The sequence below is a fragment of the Crassostrea angulata genome, chromosome 10 (genome assembly GCF_025612915.1).
Source record: "Crassostrea angulata isolate pt1a10 chromosome 10, ASM2561291v2, whole genome shotgun sequence".
Taxonomy (NCBI): Eukaryota; Metazoa; Mollusca; class Bivalvia; order Ostreida; family Ostreidae; genus Magallana; species Magallana angulata.
Window position 1 is genome coordinate 6114451 of NC_069120.1, and position 22919 is coordinate 6137369.

Sequence of the window (22919 nt, forward strand, 5' to 3'; positions counted from 1 at the left end):
TGGTCAAGTTAGGAAGAGTACAGAGTTAAATTAAACGAGCTAATATTTTTATAACAAATATGGACAATTTTTTTAATGAATCAATGTCATTGGTATTCATAAGGTTCCCAAATTTATAAGTATTAACATTTGAGGGGTATTTTTCTTCAATTAATTTGTTGCAGAGTAAAGAAAATGCCTGGCATTCCATAACATAGTGGTATTCGTCACCCAAAGTGTTTTTATTACATAATGAACAAATTCTATGATATCTTTCTATGTTATTCCATCTTCCAGTTTCATTAATAGGTAATTTATGATTACAGGTTCTAAATAGTGAAAATGTATTAAATCTTAAAAAATCTGTTTGTAAATATGAATCTTAAATCATTTGGAAGTTTTTTAAGATAATTTTCCTGTCCAAAGCTTTTCTTGAAGAATCTGTAATTCAAACAGTAGGGTGCATTTTCTACATTCATGAACCAATCTTGTAAAAACTTATTTATGAGCGTCTCTTTAACAATAGATTTTAGCGAGTTGATACTAGAAAAACTTTGATTAATCCAGACATATGAAAGACCACATGAGTTAAGAATATCTCGAACATATCTATGAAAATAGCGATACAATATATGCGTAAGCTTACAATCATGTGCCAGTAAAAGTTTGGCCCAATAAGTTATTATTCGTACTTTGATAAAGATAATCAAAAAGTGTCGTCCAGTGTCCCCATAAACCATACAATTTGGGGTACTGGACTTAAAATGCAGAACAAATTTCAAAAATTTTAAATGAACTTTCTCTAAAATATCTGTGTTTTCGTAGCCCCACACTTTACAACCATAAAAGAAGATTGGGCTAATAACACTATTAAACAGATCAAATTGACAGTCGATTGGTAAATCAAAATATCTTATTTTTCTAAATACGCCATACAAAGCTTTTGAGGCTTGCTCATTTAAATGTCTTTTCGTACTTTTAAAAGATCTACTACGAGACATAATAACACCAAGATATTTAAACTCATTCACAATTTCAAGAGGTACATCTTTGTATAAAAAAAAATCTTTTTGTAACACGACCTTTGGAAAAGATTAATACTTTAGTCTTTTCAATGTTTACCTGGAATTTCAACAGATCACAATATTCAGAAAAAAAGTTCAGTGATATTTGTAAATCATCTGGGATCTCAGAAAATATAACCGTGTCGGCAGCGTAAAAAGGATAGAAAGTTTTAACATGGTATGCATCTCAGTTTCCAATTTTTCGCTGAGGCTAGAAACTCCTTTTATACCATTTTGTACAAGGTAGTTCTCTAAACCGTTAATATACAATGCAAAAAGAAATGGTGAAGAATTCTCACCTTGTCTAACCCCCATATTACACATGATAAATTCTGAAGTGTCTTATGCTTGTCCAATACTAATCATTGATTTGATTTCTTTGTACATAAACTTTATAAATCTAAAACATTTACCATCTACACCATTGTTTATTAATTTGGTCCATAAACCCGATCTCCATACCGTGTCAAAAGCTTATTTAAAGTCTATGAACGCGCAGCAAAGTTTTTTCTTGATAGAAATCATAAATTTGCACAAAAAATCTAAAAGTAATACATTGTCTACCGTACTATATCCTTTCCTAAAACCCGTTTGGGCCTCAGTAATTAGTTCTATACTCTCAGAAAAAATATTCAAACGTTCACATAGTATACTTGTAAACAATTTGCCTAAACAGCTTAATGAAATAATAGGTCTATAGTTTTCTGGTAGGGTTGGGTCACCTTTATTTTTGTATATTGGTTATTAATACCAATAAGCCATTCCTCAGGCACTATACCTGAATCATAGATCAAGTTAAAAAAAATCAACATACAATGGCAAAACACATGATACCGAAGTATTCGTTATATTCGTTACATAATTTGTCATACCCTGGGGCTTTATTATTTTTCAACTTACTGACAGCTTGTAAAATTTCATTCTCAGTGACCTGACCATTCAAAACAGAGTTATGTGTATCATAAAGAACAAATTCACAATCATTTGTATCATTATCACCACAGTTTCCTTCGTTGACCACTCGAGTCGTTCGCCGGCAGCAGACTGACTAAGAATGATAGGGTGGTTGTATATATACCCAGCAAGTTTTCACTGATTGTATTGGGTAAACTGATAATCACTGTTTGGTAAAAAAAAAAAAAAAAGAGGCATCTGATTGGTTAAACACCTGATACATTTCGATTCGGAAGTAAAATCATTACATTCATACCTTGAATGGAACATCTTCAATTAATACCAAAAAGGTTACAAATAAAATGGAACATTTTGATGCGATTTTAATTTTGATCGGAAGAATTTATTTTCCACAACGGAGTGAACAGGAACGCGGTTTGACTAATTTCCACCATGGCGGAAAGTGTGAGGTAACCATCAGGAAGATACTTTTGATATGACAACTTTGGTTTAAAAAATGAAAATTTATACTAGCGTTTTTTAAAAATATCATACATTTTTTTACCACGACAGATTGGTAGTAAACCTTAGATATAATGTGTAAACAAGGAGCAGATTGCGTTCTTTAGGAGTCTATATGAATAAATGATGTAACATAACGAAGTTAATTTGGGAGGGGGTGACCACCCTTCTCATTTTTTTATCAGCCTTTTATTATCTGAAATTATTAATTGGGACAGTGATGAAAATTGTAGTGAAATTTTACCTAAAGAACTTAACCTCCTAAAAACCACACTCACTGGTTGAAAAAAATCATTGTTATCATTTTCCATTCAGCTGCAACAAAAAGAATTAAGGCCATGCGCATGTACAGTTGTATATATTATTTGTTTGTTTGTTTGTTTCGGGGGGGGGGGGGGGGGTTGGTTGGTTTGTTTTTCAATTTTAAAGAATAGGTCAAGAAAACAATTAAGAAAAATTCAGACACAATTTATACGAAAGTGAAAAAAAATTATATGATTTAACAGTTTAGCATTGTGTCATTAATGTTTAAAGTATTAATTCCCGAGCTTGCGTGGAATCATCTAGTTTATTCATATTTGAAAGGGCATTCAGAGTTGACACTGAACGGATTTTTTAAAAGGTCTTTTTTTTAGCGTATACATAATAATTATGGACTCGGTTTTTTGTGATCTAATACCGGTTAATCGGGTGAGAAGTAATCTCCTTTTACAAATTTTGTACATCTTACTTGATCAACCTGTGGGGGCACAGGTTAATGTCCAATGTGCAATTAAGAATCTAAGCAATTAAAAACATTCTAAACGGGCCAATGTCTAATAATTTGTTGTTTACACTTGCTGTTTCTTTTCAGACTTGGCAAGACTCTTCCTAAGCAAATCCTTAGTCCTCCACCTCCAGCCTTTGACACTTCAAATAGTAGTGATGAGTATGAGGGTATTAACGAAGAATATTGTGAACAGTCCGACATCGAAGATTTCGCGGTTAATTTCCCTAAAAAAATTCATAGTTTACCTTCTTCAGCACTTGAAAAGTCAAAAGATTCAGATGAGTATGAAGATATTGACGATGATATTTACGATGATACTGCTATTTCAAGGCTGATACTGTTTCAGTCCGAAGTCGATGAATCAAACAAATCCATGGATAAAGACACGTGTAATCCTCCTTTTGTAATGAGAAGACCACCCCCGCCCATTCTTCCTTTTTCAAACTACGACACGGGTGGAAAAGAGAGCCATACAGCAGGTCCACGAAAACCACCACTGCCACCACCTTTTCGACTTGAGAAAAAGCCAGATAACACCGACTGCTTTGCCCCGCCGGTACCTCGTAGAGACAGAGATACAACAAAAACACAGGAGTCTGAGGATGACAATAAATATGAAATGTGTCCGTTTGTTCCAAAACGACCACCACCAGTCGTATTATCTGAATACAAAGAAAACAAAGAGGACTCTGCTAATCTGCCTGAGGTTAACTCATGTAAATCCCTTCCTCTTCCAATGACACCACCACAATCAGATGACAGAAAAGATCAAGGTGTCAAATGTTCACAAATGAAGCCTATTCCTCCAATACCACCGATGAAAGACACCCTGAATTCTGCAAAAAATATTCCTCCTCCACCAAGACCACCAAAACAAAACAACACAAAAGGTGATCTCAAAAGTCTTCAAACACATGATGAAAAGTCGTTTGTTCCACCAAATAACAACATGATATCTGGCTCAAAACCAGATCAAAGAGACGAGAATAATACCCCTGTTGACTTTGTTCATGGAGGTTCCAGCTTCGACGGAACTGCGTCAAATGTGGTGTGCGACGATTTGAGAGATACATTTAAAGGATCGGATTTTAACAGCTCAGAAAATGTGTCCATAGGTTTAGGAGATACCCATAAAGGATCAGATTTTAACAGCTCAAATAATTTTGGAAATACCCATAAAGGATCAGACATCGATCGAACAGTTCGAGTCGAAACTGATACTAATCTTAGCGTGGAACCTGCACCGCCAATTAAAACAAACCCCAATGATTTTTCAGGACCAAAACCAAATTCAAAATCCAATATCTATGTCAATGTCGATTTTCATGAGAGGAAATCAGACGATACCCACACAGTAGTTTACGTAAACCAGAATCAACCCGAGACGAAACCCGCAGTGCCACCCAGAAAACCGCTTAATTGATAATTATTTTGCTGTGGTCAGTTAGTTCAGATGTTTGGGACTCTAGATTTACCAGTACTTGCTTATATATTAGTGCATACTATACATATTTACCTTAATAATGCATGCTTTCTTTTTATCTCAGCTCAAGTGAGTCCCCCTATTACTTTTTGTTTGGCGTCCGTCTGTATTTCTGTCCGTCTGAACATCTGTTAACCTTTTAAATGCTCGACTTCTTAAGAACCTCTCATTCGATTTCTAACAAACTTGACAAAGACAATCCTTAAGACAATGAATTTTCAAGTTTATTCAAATGAACGTCCAGGCCCCTATTATTATGCCCCCTTCGAAGAGGGCATATTGCTTTGCTGCTGTCGGTCGGTCGGTCCACCAACAGTTTCCGTTCATTTTCTTCGCAGTGGATGCACATATTGAAATGAAATTCGATATACAGGTTTATCATAATAATATTTAGGTCAAGTTAGATTGTTGGTACGATCAAGCAATTTTCAACAGAGTTATGCCCCTTGGACGTAGAAAAATTCCAATTATTTGCAGTTTCCTTTCATTTTCTTTGCAGAAGATGTACATATTGAAATGAATTTTGGTTTACAGGTTAATCATAATAATATCTAGGTCAAATTTAATTTTGGGTACAATCAAGCACTTTTGGGTACAATCAAGCAAATTTTGACAGAGTTATTCTTCTTGGATTTAGAAAATTTTAACTATTTGCAGTTTTCGTTCATTTTCTTCACAGATGCTTCCAAGGGAGGGGGCATAAGTGTTTTACAAACATCTCTTGTTGTTGGGGTATTGTAAAGCAGTTTTCCCCCCATAGTAGCTTTCCTCCGGAAAACCTACTATATAGTAGCCTTTTCCCCCGGGGGAAAAGCTACTTTATAGTAGCTTTCCTCCATAGTGTGGTTTTTCCCTCACGTTTTTGGTTCAGATTTTATAAAAGATATTTATAAAAATCGAGTAAAGATTAAAATCAATGTTTCTACACTCACAGGTTGCATAAATCTGCATTCTTCTGTACAGGTTAAGTGGCGTTTTGCCAATTATTTTTTTTTATAGACAATGCTTAAAATTGAACATGTGTGTAATGGAATTACACATACAACTTTATTTTATTGGGTTTTTCATTTCACAACATATGTACATATATGTGATAATAGGTGATTGGAACATTTGTACAAACATATTACATAGTCTTTATGTTATTTCTACTTAATAGTACTATTTTTATATTTCATATGAAGTGAAGCTGATTTTGAGAGAGAGAGAGAGAGAGAGAGAGAGAGAGAGAGAGAGAGAGAGAGAGAGAGAGAGAGAGATTATGCAGGTGGAATACAATACATGTATAGACTATGCTATAATGAGGACAATTGAAATGATATGAGGGTTCACAGAGATAAAAAAAAAATTAAACTTGTCTATATTACTACAATTTTTCACAGATATTCTGCCAGTGGCTTTCGTATTCCTTATATTTACATCTTTTCAACAGCAAATATTTTTCAGTATACATAACAAAAACACGAGAATTAGCGATCATAGATATCTAAAAGCTTGTGTTGATTTTAACAAATTAGAATTTAATGATTTAGATAAATCATTAGATTCAATATCAAGCTAGGAACTTTTTAAAGTAAAAATCCGAGACTTTTCAATAAATTACGCTAAACAATCAAAAAATAATATAAAACTAAGGATTAAGCTAACTGAAGATAAAATTGAAGAAATTGAAAATCTTCCAAGTGCCCTAATTAACATGAATTAAAAAAGGACTCTTGAAAAAGAATTAGATGATATGTACAATCAAATAGCAAAAGGTGCACAAATAAGGTCGAAAGCTCAGTGGATAGGACAAGGTGAAAGAAATACAAATTTTTTCCTCAGTATTGAAAAGAAAAATCAGATAAACAATACAATATATGAAATAAATAATGATAATGGGACGTTTTCTTCCAACTCTGAAATCTTGAACGTAATGTGTAATTTTTATGAAAAACTTTATAAAAGTACGTCAATCGAAGACAATGACATATCGAACTATTTACTTGATATACATTGCCCAATACAAAATGAAAATGAAAAACAAAATCTTGATACATTACCATCAATAGACGAATGTAAAGAAGCGGTTTTTAACATGAAAAATAACAAGTTTCCAGGTTTAGATGGAATACCGTGCTAGTTCTATAAATGTTTTTGGAGTCATATTGGCCCCTTATTTTATGAAGTATTATTATCTGTATTTGATAATCAGGAAATGCTTTTTTCACAACGCCCATCCCTTATTACCCTTTTATTCAAAAAAGGAGATAAAACCGATTAAAAAAACTATACACCGTTAAGTTTAACAAATACAGATTATAAAATTATTGCCTTCGTATTTGCAAGACGATTACAAAAAGTTATTGATAAATTAATTAGCAAAGAGCACTCAGCATACATCAAAGGGCGATTTATTGGAATAAATGCTAGAGTTGTCTTAGATATTTATGAATATTGCATGTAACATGCAAATGGTGGTATTGTTTTATTTATAGATTTTGAAAAAGCGTTCGAAAAAATTAATTTTGGGGATAACTTTATTACCTGGGTAAACATTTTGTACACAAATCCAATCTTTAAAATTTAAAATAATGGTTGGGTTTCAAAAACATGCTCGATGTCTAGAGGAATAAGACAGGGTTGTCCTATTTCAGCTTTGTTGTATTTATTCGTAGCAGAAATATTATCTTTGAAACTAAAAAACAATAATTAAATTAAAGGCATTCAACTTAATAACTCATCCACAGAAATAAAAAATTTACAACACGCAAATGATGTAACCCTAGCTTTGAGAAATATAAAGTCACTAGAAAAGGCAATCGAAACTGTTGAAAATTTTTGCAATCATGCTGGATCAAAAATTAATAAGAAAAAAACACAGTGCATATTTTTAGGAAATCTCAAAGACAGGTACACAGAAGTTTGTGATATTAGTATTACCAACAATGCTGTTCGTTGTTTATGTATCTTTATTGGACATAACAAAGAACAATGTTATAATTTTAATTGGTTAAAAATCTATGAAGATATGGAGAAATTATTCGAATGATGGAAGAAAAGAAAGTATACGATTTTTGGAAAAACATGTGTTGTTAACTCCTTAGCCGTATCAAAATTAATATATGTTGGTTCAATCTTACCTATTCCAGAAAACGATTTAATGAAAAAAATGAAAAAAAATATTTTGAACTTTATATGGAATAAACGTGATAGAATTAAGAGAGAAACAGTAATAGGAAAACAAGGAAATGGTAGTTAAGGTTTAGTAGATATAGAGCTAAAACAAAAGGCTATTAAGGCATCATGGATTAACAATTTGTTTCAATACAAGGGCAAAACATTATGTTTTTAGAATTGGATAGCGAGTAATATTTTGTATGTAAAAGATGTATTTAATGAAAATGGTGTGTTTAAATCATTACAGGAATTTTCAGATATTCTGTCAAATAGATCCAATTGGTTGTGTGAATATAATATAATTCGAAATGTAATTAAGAAAAAGAGTATTTTGTTTGATATGAAATGCTGTGTTTTTAGTAGAACAGACTTTGTAAATACATTCAATTTTCATAACGGTGTTCATTGTATCTTAGAGAAAAAATGTAATTATTACTACGAAAATATGTTGTCAAGAAAGTTTAAACCTCCTTGCCGTCAATTTTATTTAAGCAAAAATTATAGTGTAAATAAAAAGTATTGGCCAAGCATCTATGCAAATAAGATAAAGAACATGTATGACAATTCAACTACAACCTGCTTAACAATATTTTATGTACCAATTCTTTTTTGCAAAAATGTAAAATAAGACAAAATGCAATATATGACTATTGTGACATCTCAATTGAAGATATTAAACATCTTATTTTTGATTGTAATAATGTCAAACAGATATGGCACAATTTGAACAATGCTTTAAATTTCACTGTTAAATGGCAACATGTTGTAATTGGTTTTATGTTGAAACTAACCCAAAAGTATTGTTTTATAATACAATTCTATCTTATATAGATTTTAAGATATACAAATTCAAAATGGGATGTAGAATAAAAAACGAGTGTCAAGATAGTTTAAAATTAAAACAATTTGTTAAAAATTCTTTATATACGGATATGGATATCATGCTAGATTTTTCAAACATGAATTTGTTTAAAAATATGGTAAAGCGTTTGACAAACCTGTTTATTATTAATTTTGTTCTGTTCTCATTATCATTATAATGATGCCAACTTTCCTAATACGCGGGATATCTGGCTTTTGTAAATGGGTATTGTTGTTTTAGTGGAATAAAGCATATTTTTTAAAAAAAAATTAAAAATAAAATTTCAGTTAAGATTCTTTTTGTTATGACCTTTTTCAAAGCATGTATATTTAGTATCTGATTACTTTTATATTTACATGAAAAACCATATTCCTTCACAATAGGAGCTATCAGGTTAAAAAAAATTATAACTTTCTTTATTTTTATATTTTCCAAAAAGAACTGATTGAATATCAAATGAAATCGAGATTTCAAACTGTGTAAAAATCCTCTCTTCAACATCACACCACAATGTTTTTGCTATATTACATTCATAAAATAAATGACTAATACTTTCTTCATCTATTTTACAAAAGGAGCAAACAGCAGACTTTGCTTTTTTATATCAAAAAGATATTTATTTGTAGGGACAATCCTACGAAGCATACTTAATAAATCTTGAGTATGTACTCTGTTGGAGTCTGAGTATGAGTTTAATCAAGTTTTATAACCTCAACATTGGAGTACGAGAATGATTTTGGAGTACGGAGTACGAGTTTGAGTTTGTACTCAAAAAAGTTTTATAACCTCGGGGCCTGTAATGTGTGTACTAGCTATTTCAGTATAGACTGCGATACCTGTCTCATTGACATATGATTTGTTGTTTTTTTTTAATATAGAGATTATTTAAATATATACTAGCAAGAGCCACACTTTATTGTCATATCGATTCATTTTTAAGCTAATTGTGCATGCATGTATAGTAGGCAGGTAAGAGTAGGGAGGAAATAAACAATAGGATATTTTGAACTAAATAAAAAGGAATAAAGAGAAAAAAAAACAGTTAAAAAAATTATGTAGATATTGCATATTGTCAAACCATTAAATTTAAAAGTGGGAAATTACACACCTAGAAACAGGAACCGGGCTCTCTCTCTCTCTCTCTCTCTCTCTCTCTCTCGTTTTAAATAAATAAGATTTTTTGTACATTTATGTAAATTATCTGGCTATATACTGTTATCTGCAACGCGTTGCAAATAAGTTTTGGGTTCGAAAATATTTGGAATAACGAACCCGATTTTTTTTTTATATGAAAAAGACATGATTATTTCATTGTCCTTGAGGTAGACATGATGAACCAAAAAAAATTTGTTCATTAAATACCGGCATGCTAAAAAATTCTTATTTGTTTGTTTTGTCCGAATCATAAAGAAAATATTTTAAATTACATATCTTACATTAGTTTTCATTTACTTGAGTGACTAGTGTTAAATCTAGGATTTGAAAAGGGCATGTTAAATAATGGTAAAAAGGGCACTTTTCGCCGCGATAAATATTATAAAACTTGAAAGGGGCACCTTTTTCTACGGTAATATTATCAATCATTAATCCTTGAAACAAGCGTATTATAAGGAAAATTTTGCATCGTAATCAAGTGTGATCTCGAGATCTGTAATGAAACAAGATAATTGAACAATAAATGATTTGCTTTTGCATTCACATAAGTTTTATTCAATATTTTCTTTTCTGAATCAATCTTTTTTTTCTTTCTTAAATTGATTTACATTCATTTATATCCCTTAGAACAGTCAGGCATTGGTTTGACTAGTTTTAAAGTATAATACATTAAAAATTCTTTATTTCATTTAGGCTGTATGTATAATATGTGAAATTAAACATATCTGTATCCAGTAATGAATCATAGGACATGTATAATGTAGACAATATTATCTTTTGAGAAGTGGACAGGCATAGCTTTGATGTAGGCTATGACTGTCCACTTCTCAGTCAAGAGAATATGTAGACAACTGATGGCAAAATTATTAAACCCTTTTTACCACACAAATTTGGATATTTAAATTGTTGTTTTAAGCTTTTTAAAAATCAATCTGCATTAAAATCTGCAAAACAATCTTTATTGTGAATTAAGTTTATGCACCCTTCAAGAAGAAGAGTTACGTTTTTTGGGGAAACAGAGAAAATTCTGGTTATTTGACGATTGTTTAAAAGCTTTAAAAAGGATAAGAAAACTTCACATCTACATTTCTATTCAAATGTTTCATTAGTCAAAACATAGTTTTATGTGCCTCAGTGTTAAACTTTCAAATTATCTTCATAAAATATATTCTTTTGTGTTAATTCTATTTATAGATAACCTTACGATGTCTCAATGATAAGCTAGCTTGTACAATTAGCCTACTAATTTCAAGGAGATAATTCAGATGTTATTTATCAAATTATTGTACCAGTAATTAGGTGTCAAATCGCCCATTTATACAGGACAGCTGTGTATACCCCCTCAGCTTGGGCCTCTATAGTTTACCTGTATCGTCTATTGTCTCAGGTCACCCGTGCGTGAAGTCCAGCGAGTGTTGGTTTAACTTTGCAATCAAAACATTATATTTACTATCAATAAAAAGGGCATCACTTTTATTTATTATTAAAAGGGCATGGCGCTGATAAAATGGGGCATGGCGCCGCGCCACGCTAGTTCGCTTTAGATTTAACACTTACTTCTATATCCATATCATTCATTGCCTTTCATATCCATCAAACCGTTGCATGCATCGCTCATTTGTAAAATTGCTGATTTTTCCATAGAGCGTTGCAAATACCAGGAGTATATATAGAGCGACGAATCTTATTTTGTGATAGTTCAACAAGATAAAATCTCCACATTAGGGGAAGTTTCCCCGGGAAGAGGGTTTTCTTGGGGGGTACCATATCAGAGAAAACGGGGCTTGGTTTCTTTTGGGGGAAACAAGCTAAAATATGGTATTTTGACGGAATAAAGCACATTTAGATATTCGAAGCGTTGCACGCATCGCTCCATTATAAAATTACCGATTTTTCCATAGACCGTTGCAAATAACAGGAGTATATATAGAGCGACGAATCTTATTTTGTGATAGTTCAACAAGATAAAATCTCCACATTAGGGGAAGTTTCCCCGGGAAGAGGGTTTTCTTGGGGGGTACCATATCAGAGAAAACGGGGCTTGGTTTCTTTTGGGGGAAACAAGCTAAAATATGGTATTTTGACGGAATAAAGCACATTTAGATATTCGAAGCGTTGCACGCATCGCTCCATTATAAAATTACCGATTTTTCCATAGACCGTTGCAAATAACAGGAGTATATATAGAGCGACGAATCTTATTTTGTGATAGTTCAACAAGATAAAATCTCCACATTAGGGGAAGTTTCCCCGGGAAGAGGGTTTTCTTGGGGGGTACCATATCGGAGAAAACGGGGCTTGGTTTCTTTTGGGGGAAACAAGCTAAAATATGGTATTTTGACGGAATAAAGCACATTTAGATATTCGAAGCGTTGCACGCATCGCTCCATTATAAAATTACCGATTTTTCCATAGACCGTTGCAAATAACAGGAGTATATATAGAGCGACAAATTTAGACGTAATAAAGATCATAGGCGTTGCACGCAACGGGTTTCAGAAAAATGCTTTAAAATGATATATGATGTAGTAATACAAATCGTAAATGAATTAAAATACTATATATATATATATATATATATATATATATATATATATATATATATATATATATATATATATATATACACACACACACACATGCACACGTTTGTGTTTGTGTATGTACATGTATATGTATGATTCAGGGTTGGCCGGAAAATACCAGTGCTGGGAATTACCGGTGGTAAATACCGGTATTTCCCGTCCCTGTAAATACTTCTGTTTTCCACTAAACTGGGAAATACTGGGAAATACTGGGAAATACAAATTTATAATCTTTATTTCTTTAGTTTGTTCAATGTAAAACTTATGTTTATGATAAAAGATATTAACAGTAAGCATCAAAAACCAATTTATTATACTTCCCCATTTCACTGTCAGTTTATAAATCTTAAATTCACCAGATCACCTATTCCAAAAGATTTCTATAGCTGCTAATGTACAAATTTTAGTCCAGTTTTTTTTTTAACTTCAAGTTTTGTGTTTTACAGATTTATAATTCAAAGCACAAAATAAACTGTTATAATTAGTGTAGGTGTTACAAGTAAAAATTCAATAATCACACATGTTGTTTTAATAAATAATTGACACTTGACAGTTTTGTGCTCCTGTTTTGGGGAGATATATACTATGAGTGGGGCTAATTGGCTTCTTCTTAGGTGTGTTGCATACTGGGGTAGTGACACTGTGCAGTCACACTTTATTTTTCACAATTTTCTTGCCCCATTTTCATATTCACCAAATAACCAGAAAATGGAACCTTTGATATCATGTTTATGATAACTGTGTAGATGCACCTTTACCTGATTAAAGCCTTAAAAACAAATTACAATGGTATATGGATGAACCATGTTTTGATAATACATAAGAGTTAATCAATGCATTACTGACCAGTCAAAACTGGTTAAAATCAAAGAACATTATAAAATGTCATTGCTGACAAGGTGTACTATTGTCTATATCCCTACAGATTTAATTAAGACTGATGTCTTAAGTATGAAGTGCTATAATATGTAGTTGTACTTTATTTCCCAGTATTTCCCGGGAAATACCAGTAATTCCCGGTAATTACCAGTATTTCCCACCGTCCTGGGAAATATGAGTATTTCCCGCTTTTTTGCCAACCCTGGTATGATTTGTTTACTATGGAATATATTTTTATTGAAAACTTTATATATTCACATTATACAAGTGTACTATAATTTGTAAATTCTTATGAAGATTGTTGTTCAATTTAAATAAATGAGTGACTGCTAAATTGTTTTCACTTTCGTCGTAAAAACAAATCTGCTGACAGCACATACATTCCTTTCTCCAATTTCACGAGATTTTCGTTTTTCATTTCGCAACGTCAGCAAAATACACATAGCTCAGTCAGCAAAACGGTTTATTCCCACGTAGCTAAAATTCTGAAATTCTTATTCCCACCTAGCTAAAATTGTGATTTTCACACCTGAGTGAGCACTGGGTATAGTCTGTTTTAGGTGTGAACTACCTGTATAAAAATCACCGGTGATATGTAGTCATATATTCTTGACAATATGGATTTTAGTGTTATTAAAATTTAGATTTAAGTTCTATCAATTATTCAAAGGTTTAATATTTATAAATTGAATAAATGAAATAAAATTGAAAAATAAAATTGAAAAAAAAAATAATAAACTAAATTTAATAGGCCTAGCAAGCAATTGCTTAAATAAACAACACACTGCAGAAATTGATGGCTTAATTAGATCATAGTTATTTTGTTTCACTTATATCTAAGATGATTTACCTATTAACAGATAGGAATATGAAACTTCAATCAAACTAATGCTCGATTTAATTGTCATTAATTTTCATTATATATGCTATACCATTAACTATCTTATACATGAACATCATATGTAGTTTATGTTGTGTTCTTCTATGATGTAAAGGTTCCCAGCCCAGTCTATCATACAAACATGATCTAGATGAATTACTAGTAACTCTAAACCCAATAATAATTCCTGCCGTTTCTACCTGTACCTTTTCAAGCATAAAAGCAAAATGGATTTTTTTCTATGACATGTTTCAGTAATCTAAGTACATCCAACATTTCAGCCCTTTCATGTATATTTGTCATATGATTAGTCCAAGTTCCATCAGCCTGAAAATGTAGTCCTAAATGTACATGAGCATTTGATTTTTTTTTAAATCATCACCACCTTAGCCAAACTGTATGCTGTGATAATTCCAGTGCTTTCGTAAAAATTAACGTTAATAGTTTTTTCCCCTATTAAAATCAACAGCCAAAAATTTGGACCATATAATTTTTATTTTTTTAAGATCCTCAATAAGTGACAAAGAAGGGGTAATAATGTCATTATCCACAATGGCGAACAGAGATGTATCATCAGCAAATAATCTAATGTTATCTAATATGCCATTTAAGGAAACGGATTAATATAAGTTGTAACAACTTGTTTCCAAATCCTGTTTGTATTATTTATTGTTTATATTGATGTACAATTCAAATGAAATAAAGTTTAAACTAATATGCCATTAGCAATATCATTAATAAATATTAAAAACAAAAACTTGCATGCTAAAATATTTATGTACATGTATATGATATTCAAAATAAGTTATAATTGCTAAACAGAGTTTGTTGTTGACATTGATTGTATTTAAAATAAACTTGAATGCAACTATGTCTGATTTTTCTTCTCCTCAAAAGAATGAATAATGAGGACATAAAATAAAATTTAGCTATGATCAATCATAGAAAAAACCCTTTTAATTGTTAAAATTTACTTCTATTACAAGTATCTAATTAATTATTTTTTCTTTTTTAAACATAATCTTAAATATTGCCTGCTATTTTTTATTTAATTAAAAATTCACTTAAGGTCAATAATTGAACAGACTATAATTCACCTGTAATTAATTTCCTTTGTTCTTTGACACCCTTACCTGTGCACCATTCCCACCCATAAAAAATTCAGAATTTTAGCTAAGTGGGAAGACACCAGCAAAACAACATCGTGGGAATTTTCACCTATTTGTAAGGCGTGGTCATTCCTTATAAGGAATGTTTTTACTTCGTCATGCAAGATTAAGCCGATTTAAGGGAATGTTTCCACCTGGATGAGGGTTTTCTTGAAAGGTAACATGTAAGCAAAATCGGGGTTTTCGGTCGGGGCGTGATCAAATCTATCATAAAGCCCTTCGGTCTTTATTGGATGTGATCACGCCCCGACCAAAATTATCACCTCATAATACTCAAAGAATGATTCCTTATTCCTTATATATATAACAGGAATTTTTAACGGAATAAAGCTCTTATTTGCAACACTCTACGGGAAACTTGCTGATTTTACTACGGAGCGTGCAGTACATGCACTTTAAAGAAGCGCTTTAATCCGTCTAAAGACCTTATTTTAGCTTGATTTCCCCAAAAGAAGCCAAGCCCTATTTCTCTGATATGGAACCCCCTCAAGAAAAACCCTCCTCTCTGGGGAACTTCCCCTTATGTACAGATTTTATCTTGTTAAGGTGGCTCTATACACCCACAGTTTATTCCAATTTTCAATAGAAGACCACAAAACATATACTTATCAAATATTAAAATGACGATAGGGATACTATAGGTATTTTTAAAGAATTTTTTAATGTTTTTTCGTGTTTTTGTAAAATATTTTTTAAAAAGACAGCTATCAACAAATTGAGAGAAATTATTTTGTCATATGATGGATATTTCCTTCGGACACATAAAAAAAAAATAACACTTCTTAACATTCAAAAATGTTATTATTGCAATTTTTTTTTAGCATTTCCCCAAAACATATTTTTTCATATTTTCTTACTCTGTTGACAAATCATCTGAAAAAGTTGCTTGATGTTATAAGAAAATGTATTTTAATAAATGTGAAATAAAAAATTGAATGAAAACAATTGCAAATAAACACAAAAAATATTTTAAATTTTATTTGGTATGAAAGTTCCTCATGTAAGGGTTATCGTTCCTAAATCCCAAGGCCCAAACACCTTGGGGACTTTTCATTTCTGAGTTGAAGAAAATTTCCTAAATATAATGTTGGAATGATAAATACATGCATATTTCATAATAGACTTTGCCCTGTATAAGTGAATATATTCGCTTTAGTGCATAACTAAGTCAAATAAATAAAGGGGAACATTGACTAGGCTAATAGGATTTATGTATCCCAACCTGAGAGAAATTCAAAGCAACCCTCTCATCCCCGTTAGGTGTCGATATTGATGTGCATTAAAGTATATTATAATTGAAATATTTTCACCTGTTTAGAATTTTCTTTCACGGTATTCAACCAAAAAATACGTTTTAGAAATTTTTGGAAAGTTAAAAAATTTATTGTTCTCAACGGGAATCGAACTCATGACCTACTGGTTTGTAGTGAACCCACTAACCCACTGCGCTACGGTGTAACATATCGATGATGCTAAAAAAACTCTTTAAAAATTTATGGTTGATTTTATTGTTTATTTCGATAAATAATACCACACAACGTGAAGGTGTCACATACCACATTACTTGTAAGTAATGAATTTTCCAATTATCAAATTAAATCTATCCATTTAACAAATTTTTCAAAATAGCGGTTCCCATACAATTCACCTCAGTTTAAATCAGCCAGTACCGGAAATGCATGTTTCCAGATTTACTTTTTTGCGTACTGCGTCATCAAAAAGTGGTGTATAGAGCCACCTTAAATCGCTTTATAATATGATTCGTCGCTCTATATACCGGTATACTCCTGTTATTTGCACCGCTCTACGGAAAAATCGCTGATTTTACAATGGAGCGATGCGTGCAACGCATTCACTTGACTAAAGCTCTTTATTCCGTTAAATTCCTGTTTTGTATATGTACAATGTATATATATATACGGAGGTAAGCGTTTCTCTAAAGTGTATGGAATTCTTCTTAGTTAATTTGTCATTTAGCATACAATTCATAGAAGAAACTGTATGGTTTTTTTAATCAGTAACATGTGCTAAATATGGCTTATTCCGTAGCCGTAGATCACATAAGTTAACAAGAGGCCCATGGGCCACATCGCTCACCTGAGGAACAATAGGTATGATAAAGTCAGCTTAATGGAGTCATAATACAAACAATCTGGACAATGTACAATAATACATGTAGATCCTGTATAAATAAAATCCATTTTTCCCCCTTGGTACTCGGATAGCCCTGATTGCTGCCATTATTTACAAGAGCATACTTTAATCACCGCTCCTGCACATATATAGGGACTCAACGTTACACATGCAGGAATGACCGCACACCTACGCAACTGAACAGGTACCAACGTTAACGCAAGCAAGGATGACCACACACTTGCGCCAACAGCTCAACCTAACGCAAGCAGGGAGTACCGCACACTTTTGCTAGAAAGGCCAGAACACCAGCAGGGATGACCATACACTGGTGCTCCGCCGCAATCACCACCAATACAAGCAGGTATGACCGCACACTTGTATTAATGCGATACAGGGCAGAAATGACTGCACACTCTGTATCGCAGGTTAGAAAACACAAAGATTACATAGAGCAGGGATGTCCACACACTCGATCTATCCATACCTGTTCAAGGTTAACCTCAGACAGTCGCTCCTCCTAATGCAATAGACACTGTCCCTATATATGTGCCGGCCTAAAATAATTCATAGTATCTTAAAATTGGAAATCAAAAATAAACAAACTAATCCGGCCTAACCCAAAACTACTTATGCAGAACAACTTATATACATTGAATATTTATTATTGTATAAAAATATTTATCACAATAATTGGTTAACAGTGGATGCATTAATTAAAATAATCAAGAATCAATAAATCAAGGGCAATAACTCAATACAGTCATACAAAAAGATTCTAATGAAAAAATAGCTGCCTGCTTCAATTTTATAGTCATATCACATGTTGAGTATTGCAGTTCTCAAAAAGATCCTTTACAATTGTTTATATATATATATATATGGGATATTTAGCTACATCAAACTCTGAACCTTCTTGTGAGGCCGAAGAATTGTCCTGGAGCCAAAGTCTTAACAATTATAAAGAATCATCTTGCTGATTAGTTTCTGAGAAGAAGATTTTTAAAGATTTACTCTATATATTCCTACTAGACTTTGACCCGTGCGTTCACGGGTCGACATTACGTATCGTACATTTACGAAATAGGTACATCGACACACCAAATTATTGACATTTACATAACAAAGCTATATATAAGCCTACAATAATGCTATTAATTTCACTACAATTTCCTTAGTTTGAATAGTCTAACTGTCTCGGGAAAGGCCCTCACAACAGTTAGCCTCCCTTATACCCGTAATGTAGCAGAAAATTGCAAAATCGCTCCGGAACGATTTTGGAGAAAGTTAATGAAGTTGCCTTGAAAATAACAGTAAACTTCATCACAACAAATCTTTCTGAGACTGCAAATACCTTTCAACTAAAAATTTTAATCCATAGAATGGAAGAATTCAACACCTTTTCACCAACATACACGTATTTTCTTTGTAAAACTGGGTCCGTGGGACATTATTCATTTTAACGATAAAACATATTCTATCTTCACTCTCCTAACAAATATAATGCAACTTTTTTGCATGTAATCAAAGATTTTTTGTCATCGCGAAGATAGAAGTAAGTACTGATTTAAAATGTATATTTGTTATTTTATACTTTCTTGAATAAGAAATCATTAATATATGAACAGAATATATAGCAAAATTCCAATGAAAATTTACCCGTATTTGACTTATCATTTCTGAGTTTATTCATGCAGATGTGATATTGTGGAAACATAAACAAAAGATCCCGTTAGCATGAACGTATTGCGCAAGCGCAAGATTGTAAAATCCAAAAAATCCAGGTGAATTCCGGGATTTTTTGAGGAATTTTCGTTGATTATTAATAAGCGAAGTTTACCTGAGAAAAAATAAAAACAAATTGGTTATCTTCAAGTACCAATGATGTTTAAAATGTATAAACCAAAACACAGTATTCTTCCGATTTCTCGGTATTAAAGACTAAAAATTCGAGTCTATTATTTTAATATAGTAGTATAGTTGTAAAACTTTAACACCCAGGGGTCATGATTTTCACAACTTTGAATCTACACTACCTGAGGAATCTTCCACACAAGTTTCAGCTTTCCTGACTGATTAGTTTCTGAGAAGAAGATTTTTAAAGATTTACTCTATATTTTCCTATGTAAAACTTCGACCACCCCCCCCCCCATTGTGGCCCCACCCTACCCCCGGGGGTCATGATTTTTACAACTTTGAATATACACTACCTGAGGATGCTTCCACACAAGTTTCAGCTTTCCTGGCTGATTAGTTTCTGAGAAGAAGATTTTTAAAGATTTACTCTATATTTTCCTATGTAAAACTTCGACCCCCCCCCCCCCATTGTGGCCCCACCCTACCCCCAGGGGTCATGATTTTCACAACTTTGAATCTACACTACCTGAGGATGCTTCCACACAAGTTTCAGCTTTCCTGGCTGATTAGTTTCTGAGAAGAAGATTTTTAAAGATTTACTCTATATATTTCTATGTAAAATTTTAACCCCCCCCCCCCAATCTGGCCTAACCCTACCCCCAGGGATCATGATTTTAACAACTTTAAATCTACACTACCTGAGGATGCTTCCACACAAGTTTCAGCTTTCCTGGCTGTTTACTTTCTGAGAAGAAGATTTTTAAAGATTTACTCTATATTTTCCTATGTAAAACTTCGACCCCCCCCCCCCCCATTGTGGCCCCACTCTACCCCCGGGGATCATGAATTTCACAACTTGGAATCTACACTACCTGAGGATGCTTCCACACAAGTGGCAGCTTTCCTGGCTTTCTGGTTCTTGAGAAGAAGATTTTTAAAGATTTACTCTATATTTTCCTATGTAAAACTTCGACCCCCCATTGTGGCCCCACCCTACCCCTGGGGGTCATGAATTTCACAACTTTGAATCTACACTACCTGAGGATGCTTCCACACAAGTTTCAGCTTTCCTGGCTTTCTGGTTCTTGAGAAGAAGATTTTTGAAAATTTCTCGAAAATTTTCGTTTATTTCTAATTATCTCCCCTTGAAAACGGGTGTGGCCCTTAATTTTCACAACTTGGAATCCCCTTTGCCTAAGGATGATTTGTGCTAAGTTTGGTTGAAACTGGTCCAGTAGTTCTTGAGAAGATGTTGAAAATGTGAAAAGTTTACGGACGGACAGACGGACAGACAGACGACAGACAAAATGTGATCAGAATGGCTCACTTGAGCTTTCAACTCAGGTGAGCTAAAAAGTAAGTTAAATTTATAATTGATCTGCTATTTAAAAATACTATACCTGTTTTATTGTAAATAAAAAAATAGGAGCGCCATAGTCAGTAAAAGTTTTCGTTTAAACAGCTCATTTTCAATGGTTGAAAATTGTCATTATACATGACTGTGTAATTCCATGGAAATGATCTATCTAAATATTCGGGTAGAATCTGCATACATGGAGATGATACCGGTAAATTAACTTACCATATAAAGCTCTTTTGCGACTTATTCCGTAAATGCCTAACATTCACCAGCTTTCTTCGTGACTTTATTGGCTATTTTTAAAAAATATGCCTCGATGATGAAGACTTAAAAAATCTTAAATAATACGTACAATATTTATGCTTGGCTAACCCAATGATTTATTACCCCGTGATCCATATTATTAATTTCAAGTTTTCAAGAAGGATTAGCACCCAAAAACTTATTTGCAACGCGTTGCAGATAACAGTATATAGCCAATTATCTTCAGACGGTTGGTGTTAATTATAGTTTAGACAACGGTATTGTCAATCATGGAACAATTATCACCTTGCAGGACAAGTGTCACCTGAAGAAACATCCCGTTACACGGGTCCCGCGTCTCTCTCTCTCTCTCTCTCTCTCTCTCTCTCTCTCTCTCTCTCTCTCTCTCTCTCTCTCTCTCTCTCTCTCTCTCTCTCTCGGGAGAGGGGTAGGGGGTTGCGCTGTATGTATCATGACCATTATAATTAGTTCGTTTGCCCCGGCATACTTATTTGTAGAGAAATAATCTCTTAAAAATTCTTTGACGTTCGTTGATACCTAAATAACACTAGGTTGACAATGATGCAAGGTATGTGTAATTCTTGCTGCGCTCGCCAGAACGGTAGCACCGTAAAACATATTATAATTATATATGTGTATACCCTGGATAATCTTGACTATCATGCATATAAAGTTGGTTAATGGTTAACTTGGTCAAAACGTATATCTTAAAGAGATACGGTAATAAAGATTAAAATGTCGAACCAAGTTTTAAAAAATGACGCCATCTTGATTTGATGGCGCGAGATCTCGTTTACAAATGAGAGATAAATTAGAGCCTTGAAAATGTTAATGGGAGTATCTATGTTGTGAATTAAGTTACCTTGACATGAGTTCTTCGTTCCTGCATTATCTCCTTGTTGTAGAGGCTATTACTGCTTCTCAATTCTCCATTTTACAACAGCACCTTCTTGTCCATTTTAACCTTCGCTCGGAATCATAAAGTGCGCCAATACTGACCGATGTTTCATAAACATGTATCAATATCTGTGTTTACAGTACAGAAAGTAAATACAAAGTATAGAAATGCACGAATCACATAGGCGTCGAACCGGGGGGGCTTAGTGCAAAGTTAGACTTAACCATTAGGCACATAGCCCCCCCCCCCCCCCCCACTTTTTCTCGCCAGAAATGTAATTGTTCCTAAATTTACCTTGAAAGATTGAGAAGTTGGAGTAATAGGCATACTAGCCCCCCCCCCCCCCCCCATCCCCGACACGGATAAGAAATTTCATGATGTTGGGAATAAGGGTTTTTCCTCAATATTTCTGAGGATTAGTCTAGCCCCCTCCCCCCCCCCCCACTTTCAATTTGCTTCCGACGCCAGTGAATCATGATACAGTCATACATGTAGTAAAGTCTGAAATGCATGTAAATAATTAAACAATTATTATATTAGACTCAAACTCCAAGTGGGTTTTACTTGATATTATCAACTGTAGAATTAAAAAAAAAAATTCCTGTGTACATGTGTTGGCATGGTATTAAAAAAGAAATGAATTAGCTCTAAACTTCAGGTTGTACGAATATTCGGTATGATTTGTAAAAATTTACAACGACATTACCTTAATTTGTTTGCTTAATTAGTTACTGTACCTAAAGGTTCATTCAAATGATAACTAAAGGATTTAAGATGAGTCTTACAAAATAGGTATATTAATTTATTAAGTGTATTAAGTAAAATACTTCCTCATACACTGTTTGCGATATACAACTAGCTAGATTTTTTTTTACTAAATAATTATAATTTACTTATCAGTTTTACTAACTCAGGTACACACAAATTGAAAAAAAAATCCTGCCGGGCTCCAGTTATAAACCCACGCTTCGTACTGTGTATATGTTATGTAACAGTCTTTTGTTCAC

The 22919-nt window shown here is 32.9% G+C and overlaps 1 protein-coding gene across 1 annotated transcript in view; it reads left to right on the forward strand.

Annotated features, from left to right (window-relative positions):
- LOC128164814 (uncharacterized) overlaps positions 1-4651 on the forward strand; it is a 62757-nt gene extending 58106 nt beyond the window's left edge. The window contains exons 15-16 of the mRNA XM_052828830.1: positions 3313-3377; positions 3507-4651. Coding sequence (XP_052684790.1) covers positions 3313-3377; positions 3507-4651 — 1210 coding nt within the window. The remainder of the gene's footprint in view (positions 1-3312; positions 3378-3506) is intronic.
- Positions 4652-22919: the final 18268 nt, after the last annotated feature.